We start from the raw sequence: 12,194 nt of genomic DNA, 5'->3' as shown, positions 1-12,194 counted from the left end.
GATATAATTGCAAATTCTAAGAATTTTGAATCATTTGATGATCTTCTTAAAAAATCAAATTGTCCAAAAATTGTTATTTGGAATATTTTAAAGCGATTAACGGAATATAGGGAAATATCAAACGATGTTTTTAAATCATTTTTGGAAAAGACTAGCACGCCAAGTGGGATTGATGATTTAAAAAGTATCAAGAAAAGGCTTCTTAATATCAGCACATTGCCTATTAGTATGCAAAAGGGAAGCGGACAAATCACACCGGTTTATGTTGAAAATAGCTCAAGTTTTGAATGTGCTTATGAAAATATGGGTAAAGCGGGAAGTTTAAGTTTCCCCACAACACTTGCCTGAGTGAATGGAGTTGAAATGAATTTTGCGAGAGAGTACTTACAGAATGCACTTAGATACACTCTTCACTAAAATCATTGAGATCGTGGCAGTAATTAGTGCAAAACTAAAGCGTTCTTCCAACTGTAGACATTACAGGCAGATCTTTTAACTCTAGACAAGATTCAAAGACACCACAACAGTCCAATCAATTTTTTTTTACTTTCGCTTAGTGTTCTATTTGCTATCCATATGTGGTTGCATTGCGTTCAAAGAGAGGCCATAAAGTTGCTGGAGCCCTTGAATCTATCTTTGAACAAGTTCATATAGAGATATCAAAACAGATTGGGAAAGTGAACTTGTTAATCCAAATTTAAAAATTGCTTTATTGAAGTATAATAAAACACCCTAACATAGTCATAGTACGAAAGAGGCGGCATTGACTGAGCGATTGATAAGAACAGTTCGACTTTTATCCTCGAGATATTTTACGTTGAAAAACAATGTTGTTTTTATTCAAGATTTAGATAAAATCATGGTTATTTATAACCAACGTCCTCATCGATCCTTGTTCAGTCTTAGTCCTGTAGAAGTTCATCACATTAATATTACACTTGAGATTTTCTTTAATAATTTTAATATGAAAAGGTTATTAAAAAGAAAAATTTAATGTAAATTATACAGTTCGAATCAACTGAATAAGTAATATTTTGAAAACTGAAATTAATTTTGACCCACTGAACTTTTTGAAGTGTCAAAAGTCTTAAGAACTAATCCTGTAACGTATCATCTACGCACTATGAAAAATGAAGAGATTTTTGGCATTTTTTATTTGCAAAAAGTTGGAAACAATAGAATGTTTCAGATTGAAAAGGTACTAAAGAGTTGAACGCACAACAGTAAGAGACAGTTGCTTGTTCGTTGGTTAGGATAAAACTTTGATATTGATTCTTAGATTGCCTCTGAAGACGTACACAATGCCTAATGATTTTTATGTTACGTTCATGTCTGATGTCTCTAACCCCCTCTATCATAACTTGAATAAAAAAGAAATTTTTTGACAAAAATCTACACTACCATCAAATTGGAGAGAAGGTATGAAGTTGCTCTTGTTGATTGTATGCTTCAAAATACGTATGACATCCTGAGGAAGGATGTTACATAAAATACAAAAGTTAGACCACATCAATGGCCACTTGTTACCGAAGAATGAATAAAATCAATTAACTGGGCTGAATACCAATTTTTCACATTACCACACAAGGAATATGGTAGCATAAATAATTTGTGTCGTACAATCAATAGAAGAATTTCTGCTCGTAAGAATGGTGCATTCTATTTTAACTATTCAATGGAACAGGATACGGTTTACAGTAGCTCTATAACTGACAACAAAATGGTTCATCTCAATGATAATCTAGAGATGTTCTTGGTTTAAACAAAACATAATAAAGAATTGAAGCGCTGGTATGATCAACAGGATAGATCGTGTTATTTTCGCAGACTATACACCCAGTCTCTCATTTGACAATTCATGCATCTTTTGTTTGGACATCGAGAGTCTGTAATACCAATTTCCCCCTCATATGTGTTATTTAACCAAAAACTACTCATGAACAAATTCACCACTACAATATGAAGCATATTCAATACAATCCAGTCAACACTTCGTATTTGGAATGCTGTAAGTTAACATTAAGAAGTGATTTTGGCGGTCCTCTAGCAATAACAAAAGGTTTGGCTCTACTTGCATGATATTTCAGGCCAATTCAGTGAGATGGCATATAGAAAAATATTTTTGTTTGTCCTCATATAGATTTTCATGGATTGGACTATTACAGGGGTCGTCTGTCAGTGTCCAGTTACGGTGTCGGAAATTGTTTTATTATGTTGCTTCGCTCTCGACCACCCCTTGCCAAAAATATATTGCACCAATAGCCGTGGATTTTGCTTCTCTACGCTACACGATTGGAATTCTGGGAAGGATTTTGAAGAAACGGTTTCAGAAAATCTCAGGCCAGACGTGCAATACCTTGTCGAGCGACTGATATAACGATCAAGTGGAAAAGGTCTGATAAGGGCACGAAAAACTTCATCACTCATTAGTATCAACTCAGGTCAGAAGCAAAAATCATCGCTCTTGTCAAAGAAGAAAAAAACCAAGAGTAGAAATTGTTTGATCGAAAAAGCATTTCTTTTCCTAGAAATAGCATATTTACCACGTAAGAAATCAGTAGCCTCTTTTCTAAATTTTTTCAATGCGTAAAATATTGTTTTGAGTGTAAAACATCGTTGCTATGAACAATTTTATTCATAACAACCGCTTTCGGAAAACGTTTATTTTCAAATTTACTCCAGTGAAGACTGTTTCATAGATTTGACTTCCATATTTATAGACTTACATGTTATTGTCAAAATATCTAATCTTGAAAAATCAAGTACAGCCGAGCGGTTTTCCCATGTAAATTGTGTACAACACAATTAACTTAGGCAAATCAGTGTCTACATAAATGAAAAGCTGGTAGACACAAGCAACAATCTTTCAAATTGTACAAAATATTATAATTCATGTTGATGACTCCGATGTCCTCTAAGCTATTCAGAGGTTTGGCTATTGCATATGACGGTAATTAAATAAAAAAAAACTAATTTTTTTTAGCCGAAAGTAAGGAGCGACATTAAAACTTAAAACGAACAGAAATTACTCCGTATATGAAATGGGTTGTCCCCTCCGCAATCCCTCGCTCTTTACGCTAAAGCTTTTAATTGTTTTAAAAAGTAAAATTGTGGCAAAGAGTCAGACTTCAGCGTAAAGAGCGAGGGATTGCGGAGGGGACAACCCATTTCATATACGGAGTAATTTCTGTTCGTTTTAAGTTTTAATGTCGCTCCTTACTTTCGGCTAAAAAAATTAGTTTTTTTTTATTTAATTTCTGAACGTTTTTTAATTAATGCATGCTTGGTTTTGGCTCTCCGCACATAAATTATTAAAATGAAATTGGTATATTAATTCTTTTTTTGGCTAAATGGCTTTCTCTTAGTTTTGATCAGACGATTTTGGGAAATAAGGGGTGGAGAAGTAGGCCTAGCTGCCCTCCAATTTGTCGGTTACTTAAAAAGGCAACTAGAACTTTTAATTTTTAATGAACGTTTTTATTAGTAAAAAATACACGTAACTTAAGAATTAACTTACGTAACAAACTTTCATAACCTTATATTTTTATTATGTATACGAGGGGGTTTGTACCCTCGTTAATACCTCGCTCTTTACACTAAATCGTAAGTTTTGTCCCAATTCTTTAAGAATGACCCCTGAATCAGAAAGGCCGTAGAATAAATAGTTGAAATTACTAAAAATACTTTAGCATAAAGAGCAAGGTATTTATCTCTTCCTAAATACCTCGCTCTTTATGCTAATGTATTTTTAGAACCCCTCATATGCGTAATTATCTCTGTTCGTTTTAAGTTTCAATGCTACTTCTTCCTTTCATTTGAAAAAACGTTTTCATGTTTATTTTTCATTGTTTTCTTATAGTATTGCTAGAGAATCCTGCGCCCTTTTCATTGAATTTTTCTTCCCCCATGACAGATTCCTCCAAGGAAAGATCCTCCAACATAGCCCCCTCTCGTCAGCCCCACCCCCAAACAAAATAAAATCCCCCTGAAAACGTCTGTACACTTCCCAATAACCATTACTATATGTAAACACTGGTCAAAGTTTGTAACTTGCAGCCCCTCCCCCAGGAATTGTGGAGGAGTTTGTCATCCCCAAAGACATAGTTATTATGGTTTTCGACTATGCTGAACAAAATGGCTATCTCAAAGTTTTGATCCTTTGACTTTGGGAAACAAATGAGCGTGGGAGGGGGCCTAGATGCCCTCCAATTTTTTTGGTCATTTAAAAAGGGCACTAGAACTTTTCATTTCCGTTAGAATGAGCCTTCTTGCGACATTCTAGGACCACTTGGTGGATACGATGACCCCTGGGAAAAAAAAACAACAAACAAACAAATAAACACGCACCTGTGATTTGTCTTCTGGCAAAAAATACAAAATTCCACATTTTTGTAGATAGGAGCTTGAAACTTCTATAGTAGGGTTCTCTCATACGCTGAATCTGATGGTGTCATTTTCGTTAAGATCCCTTGACGTTTAGGGGGTGTTTCTCCCTATTTTCTTAAATAAGGCAAATTTTCTCAGGCTCGTAACTGTTGATGGGTAAGAGTAAACTTGATGAAACTTATATATTTAAAATCAGCATTAAAATACGATTCTTTTGATGTAGCTATTGATATCAAAATTCAATTTTTTAGAGTTTTGGTTACTATTGAGCCGGGTCGCTCCTTACTACAGTTCGTTACCACGAACTGTTTGATACGGACACTGACACTAGCAATATACTTTGAGATGTGACAACTAAAGATTTAAACTTGGTTGGGAAATAAATCCCGAGATATTTAATATATCTCAATGGTTGTCTCCCAATGTTAAGATCAACATAAAGCTATAACTTACTTCGTCCAATTTTATTTTTCGAACAGTACTTGGCACTGCACCTGATGTAATTGTCTCTCTCATCTCGGCAATATTTCATGTTCAAAAACAACAAGTTGTGAATTATGTTGCTTTCAGAATTGAGAAGTTAAGGGCTAGTTGAAATAATGTCAAACTGCTCGCTCTACATACAGTCATGAATCAACGACTCGTTGTTACGGGTACCCGTACCTCTACCGATACGTCATTTATCACTGGTGAAATTGCTTTAAAACTCGCTTTGGCTTTTGTAAAAGGTGCTAGTGCCATAGGATCATGAAAAAATTCCCCACATAAATTTGGAATGTTTGGACTTTCATCTCTTGTATTTAAAGTAAATTGAATTCCACTTTATAATGTATCCTTTGATAAATCCTAAAGGATACTATATGAATTTAAAATGCAATCCCTAGATCGAGAATTCAAAATGATAAAACAGAAGAAATATTTTAAAAACTCATGGTATCATTGTGTTGGATTTGTCTGGTAAACAAGATTGTCTCGTAAACAAGATAAATCCAAACGGGCAGAGTACGTTCAGAGTGTACATTTGCCGAACCATTGGAGGAGAGTACAGAATTAATCTCGCTAAACCAATTTGAAACCTATTGAGAAATTACCCCTGATTGTTTGTTCTACTAGACTTGGAACCAAAACACAAATAAAATGATAAATGTATTCAAATTGAACCCTAACATGTCCAATTGCATATCCTATTGCATTCTCCGGATTTTTTTGACCATATTCAAAGCGTTAACGATGCCCTTATCATTGTTAATAGTAGCCACTCAAGTGTAAGGACGGCATATTGTCTAAGCAACTTTCAAAAGGTGAAGAATATTGAATTTTGATCCTCTTGGCCTACCATTTGCTTTCTACACACCTAACCTGAAAAAATTTCTAGAGCAAAGTGGAAAATATATTATTCAAAAAAGGAAGCGAGTAAAATATTTATCAACCAAAAGCTGTAGTTTTCATGTACTATTTATATTTTAATTTTCGATGGCGTGGATATACTTACAGTGAATTTCTCAGGACTTATGTAGACAATCCTCGATTGAATGACTTTCTAGTTGAAAATACTCTTTTCTACTCGTATTATATGAATTTCAGTGAAATCATTTATAATTTTTTGTGAATTTGTTTCTGAATAAAACTTACATATATAAAACTCTAAGTCCTTTAGATTTCTTCTTCCACGTATAGGTGACCATTGGTAATTATAAGTGGTGGTAGTGTGTTAGGATTCAAGTTTTATTCATCTTGGCATACAAAGTCAGGGTCACATCTTCTACAATAAGTGTAACTTCATTTTTATTATTTCTCTTCGTAAAGCCAACAATACTATTTCGATTCATATCATAAAATTCACCTGTTTCAATTTACTTATCACATACGACATTCTCATATAAACAATTAATTTCTGTAACAGCAGAATAAAAATCAATAGTTTTATAATCATACTAGCCGGTGTCTTCACAGCGATGTCGTAAAAGCCAGACTCTCTTTTTATTCCAGCAATTGAAGTTAGACCAGGTTCTTCCTCTCAAAATAATTTAAAACTACGATTGTATTAGTCTCTTAAAAATAAACTGAAATCACATTTAAGGGTTTTTACAACCATACCAGGGTAATTACTTTGCCATCAACTACATTTATCATAGTGACAACGTGACTGTAGGAAACCTCAAGGGTGCGAGTCACAAATTTCTCGTAACCAGGAATTACAGTCATTAATTTGTACTGCTTATCCTCTATGCAATTTACATGGATTACACAATCTATACTTTTCATTATGGTCATTAATTGTAGTAACGCTCTCACAGGATGAGAAGCTGCCCAATATATACAAACATAGTGGACATGTGTAAAGCAATTTCGTCAATATTGAATGTCTCACTTCTAGAAAACTGACTTGTGATCAATAAAATAAATGTCTTCTAGGAGGAGGAGCAATCTATTTTAGTCACACATCGAATTTATTGAACTTTTTTAAACAGGATTTTTGAACAAAACAGGAAAGAAAAATTTCTAACTCATGGTTAAAAGCTAAACCGCAATGTCATTTTCTTTTGTCTCAATTAATATGTCAATAGATTGAGTAAATGCATCTACACCATGAGGTAAAAGTTTTAAAGAATAGTCCAAAGATGGAGAATCAATGCTAATTGTATCGTTAACCATTCTTTGAGAAAATATTTCCCTTTGAAAAGACAACTCTTGAAGAGTTGAAAAGTTGAAGAGATTCTGTATGACTTTTTTCTTAATTTCGGCCATTTTCAATCTTGGCACTCTCACTACCGATTATATACAAACAGTGTATGAAGATTTGTATCGCTAGTAACAAGCTCACTCCTTATTTTTAGATTGATTAGTGTTTAAATGAATGTAACCGTCGGTAAATTATCATTGACACTAGTAATGTTTGCATAGTTTTTTTTATCAATTCAAGTTTAATCTCTTTGATGATGATTTTTGTTAGTGCCCTTTTCCATTTACTTGCGGTTTCACCTATCTATTACAACATTATTTTTACATAGGTTGTAGTTCCAGCACCTAGACAAGATATATTGCATGATAATGCTAGATGAGTATGCTTTTCTTCTTTTTACCTTTACCTTAATGGTAAGAGGAGTAGGATGGTAATAGGATCTTTCAATGGGTAACATGTTATTAGCAGCATCAGCAAGATACTGGCCTTGGTCATCAACTAAAAGTTTTATGTTTGCGTTTTCTTTGAACACTATCATCTCTGGAAAAGCTACTCGCGTATATCTATCTCTATAACATTTGAACTTTCTCGGTACTCTAAAGAATTTTAACTCCTTATTGTCATGACGATACACTCTTACATATCCAATAGTGTTACCATTAGCACTAATTTCATAATTCAAATATTTCGAATTCTTGGCATTCAATGCTACTATAACGCTATCATGTACACACGCTTTCTAGGAATATTCACTATTCAATTTAAAAAAAATAAGATGTAGATGTTTATTCTTCCAATACTTAAATAATACTAAAGAGATTCTTAAGATCAAACAAGTTACGCAAAATTACATTACCCTCAATAAATTTAACAAATCACGAAACTTCTATTTTTTAACAAGCATCAGCATCTCTTAGGAAACACCCCCTCCCTATTGTGCAACATGCACATGTGTCTTGAAAAATTTTCTAAGAAAAGTTTCAGGACTTGCATTCGTAGGGATAGGAACCTTATCGGATCTGGAATACCTTCATTGCTGATACATTCACTATTAGGGTGGGGGAGGGGAATGATTCAATTTATTCTCTTGAAATTTACTCATAAGTATGACGTCAATCCTGTGATTTTTCTTGTCGATCATTTGCGTCTTGTGTAATTTTGCCTGCATCAGAGGCACTGAAAACGATACAACCACTACTCAGGCAAATATGATAGATTTATACTTTTCAAATGTACACATAAACATGAAGTCACTTACATATTTTTTCCCAAAATTGAGGTTTTTACGAATTTTCTCATACTCTATATATATATATATATATATATATATATATATATATATATATATATATATATATATATATATATATATATATATATATATATATGTATATTATATATATATATAAACTAGCTGTTGGGGTGGTGCTTCGCGCCACCCCAACACCTAGTTGGTGGGGGCGCTTTGCCAACCACCAACCCCCCCACGCGCGTAAGTCGTTACGCGCCATATTAGTTACGCGCCATTGTAGTTGTGTCCCTATGTCCCACCTGTGAATATAGATAGATATATATATATATATATATATATATATATATATATATATATATATATATATATATATATATATATATATATATATATATATATATATATATATATATATATATATATATATATATATATGTTTTTAACTACGTAAAACTTGCGAATATACAACATTCTTTGCTGTCCCATTGTCTGTGCATATAAATAGATTGTCAGGTTTACCGACTCTTGAACATGCAACATATAATGGTCCATGGGAAAACAATCCGTATTCAGATCTATACCTCATGATTCTAATGATTGCCCTTGAGCTTTGTTGATGGTGATTGCTAATCGACCATTCCCTGAGTCGCCATCGTCATTTATATATCCCCCTGTGCACCCCGGCGTCCCCTTTGTAGTTATGTCCCTGTGTCCCGGTCGTCATTTATATTCCCTGTGTCCCGGTCGTCATTTGTGTCCCGGTGTTCCAGTCTGTGATTTCTCTTTGAGTGTCCCGGGCGTCATTTATATTCCTTGTGTCCCGGTGTCCCGGTCGTCATTTATATCCCCCTGTGCCCCCCCGGCGTCCCCATTGTAGTTGTGTCCCTGTGTCCCGGTTGTCATTTATATTCCCTGTGTCCCGGTCGTCATTTGTATCCCGGTGTCCCGGTCTGTATATACATTCGTTTTTTAGTTTTGTTTTTCTCCTTTATTTTTTTCATTTTTTCTTTTTTTTCTTTTTTAGTTTATTTAGATTTTTCGATTTTTTAGTTTTTTTATTAGTTTTTAGTTTTTTTGTAGTTTTTACCATTTTTTTAGTTTTTTTTTTACTTATGTCCTGGTCGTCATTTATACTCCCTGTGTCCCGGTCGTCAATTGTGTCTCGGTGCTTTGTTGATTGCTAATTTATATTATATTTACATTTATATTTTTTATATTTATTAATATTTTTTTAGTTTTCTTTTTCTCTTATTTTTCAGTTTTTTCCCTTTTTTTAGTTTTTTCTTTTTTAGTTTTTAGTTTTTTTTTTGTTTTTTACCTTCTTTTAGTTTTTTTAGTTTTTTAGCTTTTTTAGTTTTTTTATTAGTTTTTAGTTTTTTTTAGTTTTTGCCTTTTTTTAGTTTTTTCAGTTTTTTTAGTTTTTAGTTTTTTACCTTTTTTTAGTTTTTTTTAGTTTTTTAGCTTTTTTAGTTTTTTTTCTTCTTTTGTATTAGTGTGAAATAATTCAGACGTCATATGCGGACAAACACGACGTCACTCGACAGACAGACAGACAGACATAACCCACAAACAACTTATTTTTATATATATTTATTCATATTTTTTTAGTTTTCTTTTTCTCTTTTATTTTTCAGTTTTTTCCTTTTTTTTAGTTTTTTTCTTTTTTAGTTTTTAGTTTTTTTTTAGTTTTTTACCTTTTTTAGTTTTTTTAGTTTTTTTAGTTTTTTAGCTTTTTTAGTTTTTTTATTAGTTTTTATTTTTTTTGTAGTTTTTGCCTTTTTTTATTTTTTTCAGTTTTTTTTTAGTTATTAGATTTTTACCTTTTTTTAGTTTTTTTTTAGTTTTTTAGCTTTTTTAGTTTTTTTTCTTTTTAGTTTTTTTTTGTAGTTTTTACCTTTTTTAGTTTTTTTCTTCTTTTGTATTAGTGTGAAATAATTCAGACGTCATATGCGAACAAACATGACGTCACCTGATCCACAGATCCACAGACCCACAGACAACTTATTTTTATATATATAGATATATATATATATATATATATATATATATATATATATATATATATATATATATATATATATATATATATATATATATATATATATATATACATATATATATATATGAATATATATATATATATATATATATATATATATATATATATATATATATATATATATATATATATATATATATATATATATATATATATATATATATATATATATATATATATATATATATATATATATATATATATATATATATATATATATATATATATATATATATATATATATATATATATATATATATATATATATATATATATATATATATATATATATATATATATATATATGTATCGTTTTTTTAGGCCAGAGATTCCCAGGATGCCAATTTTCTCGAAAATATGGAGTTATAGTTATAACATATGGAGTTATAACTCCAATATGGACTTATTTTCGAAAAAAAATAAATACATAAACATACAATCAATGCTCGCTCATACAGATAGTAGATCAATAGTTTCTTTGGCTAGTTGCCGTTTTCGTTGAATATTGTTTTGTAATCTTACTAAATCTAAATAGTGTTTTGTCAGCATAGTTAATTTAACTTAAGAAACTTAAAAAAGAATGTATTGGCCACTTTAACGTATATTTTTGGTTCATCTTTTTTTCTTTTTTTTCATACAATTTGATAAGAAAATTTAGCCGTTCTCATCAGCTTTTGTTTTTTCATCCTCCTTTAAATTACTATTAATCTCAAACTAACCTTGCTTTTAAACCCCATTTTTTTAGTGCTAAAGTATTCTGAAAAATTATGTATTGATGCAACACATTATGAAGTTCTCAATATAAATAAGAAAGACTTACGATGGATTGTAGGCCAGAAACCTACTATTATAAAACGATTTATATCCATATTGTTTTGCTTTTCTGTCACAAATACGGAAATCATCTGCTAATTCATAACAAACTGGCGTAACTGTTGTGGTAAGTTGTTTCTTGTCTGTTAATATCGTAACGGAAGGTTGTAGTGGCAAAAAGAAACTAACAACTGGATCAATAAATAGAAGCGTGGTGCAAAGGAAGGTCGCGATGAGCATCTAAAAATATAAAAGCATTCATTGGACTGCATGTTGTAGCATGATATCCAGGGCTGTATCTAGCATTTTTGTTGGGGGGGGGCACAAAAAACAAGATATTGGATATAACACATTTTATATACATTTTGTAATGTTTTTACGAGTCGGACAAACATTTTGGAGGGGCCTGTAACCCCTTAACCCCCACAACTTCTGGAACCGGTCTTGATGGTAGCACTCAAGAATTTATATCTTGATTTTATATGAATATCATTTCTGATGGGAATGAAGAACAAGAACATCCTTTGCGATATTAAATGAAATATTGCAGTCCAATTGCAGATTTTTTTCAACATCATTTCTAAAGTTTTCACATTAAAGTAAGAAGAAATGGGTTCAAGTTGTTCAACGAGTAGAAATAGGCAATTAATGGAAAATTATTACAATTTATCAATGGACAACTGTTAGAATTTATGCACTCATCGTAAAAGCCGTAAGAAAATACTGAAGAACACAAGTTTGATGAAAAAAAACAATAACGAGGAATCCCATATCAGTTTTAAGTTTTATTTTTATTCAATTAGTTGAGGATTTTCCAAAATAAATTTCCTTCAGTTATTAATGTTTTTGCAGAAACATTGCAAACAAAGACATTGGTGTTTTCATACCAAACGATGAAGAGCTTGTCCCTTTTTTTCAAACAGTAGAAATTAGGCAACGTTTAATAGGCAGCCTACATCAATTTTAAATTTTATTTTCCATCAATAGGTAGAGTTATTTCC

At 31.7% G+C, this 12,194-nt stretch overlaps 1 protein-coding gene across 1 annotated transcript in view; it reads right to left on the bottom strand.

Moving 5' to 3' along the window:
• The window catches only part of LOC136027674 (carbonic anhydrase 7-like), a 56,206-nt gene that overhangs the window by 33,588 nt on the left and 10,424 nt on the right, over positions 1-12,194 (bottom strand). The window contains exon 2 of the mRNA XM_065705121.1: positions 11,201-11,433. Within this exon, the coding sequence (XP_065561193.1) occupies positions 11,201-11,433 (233 nt within the window). The remainder of the gene's footprint in view (positions 1-11,200; positions 11,434-12,194) is intronic.

This window comes from Artemia franciscana, chromosome 5 (genome assembly GCF_032884065.1).
Source record: "Artemia franciscana chromosome 5, ASM3288406v1, whole genome shotgun sequence".
NCBI classification, from domain to species: Eukaryota; Metazoa; Arthropoda; class Branchiopoda; order Anostraca; family Artemiidae; genus Artemia; species Artemia franciscana.
The sequence above is the reverse complement of the archived record's forward strand: the minus strand, read 5'-3'. Positions and strand labels throughout refer to the sequence as shown.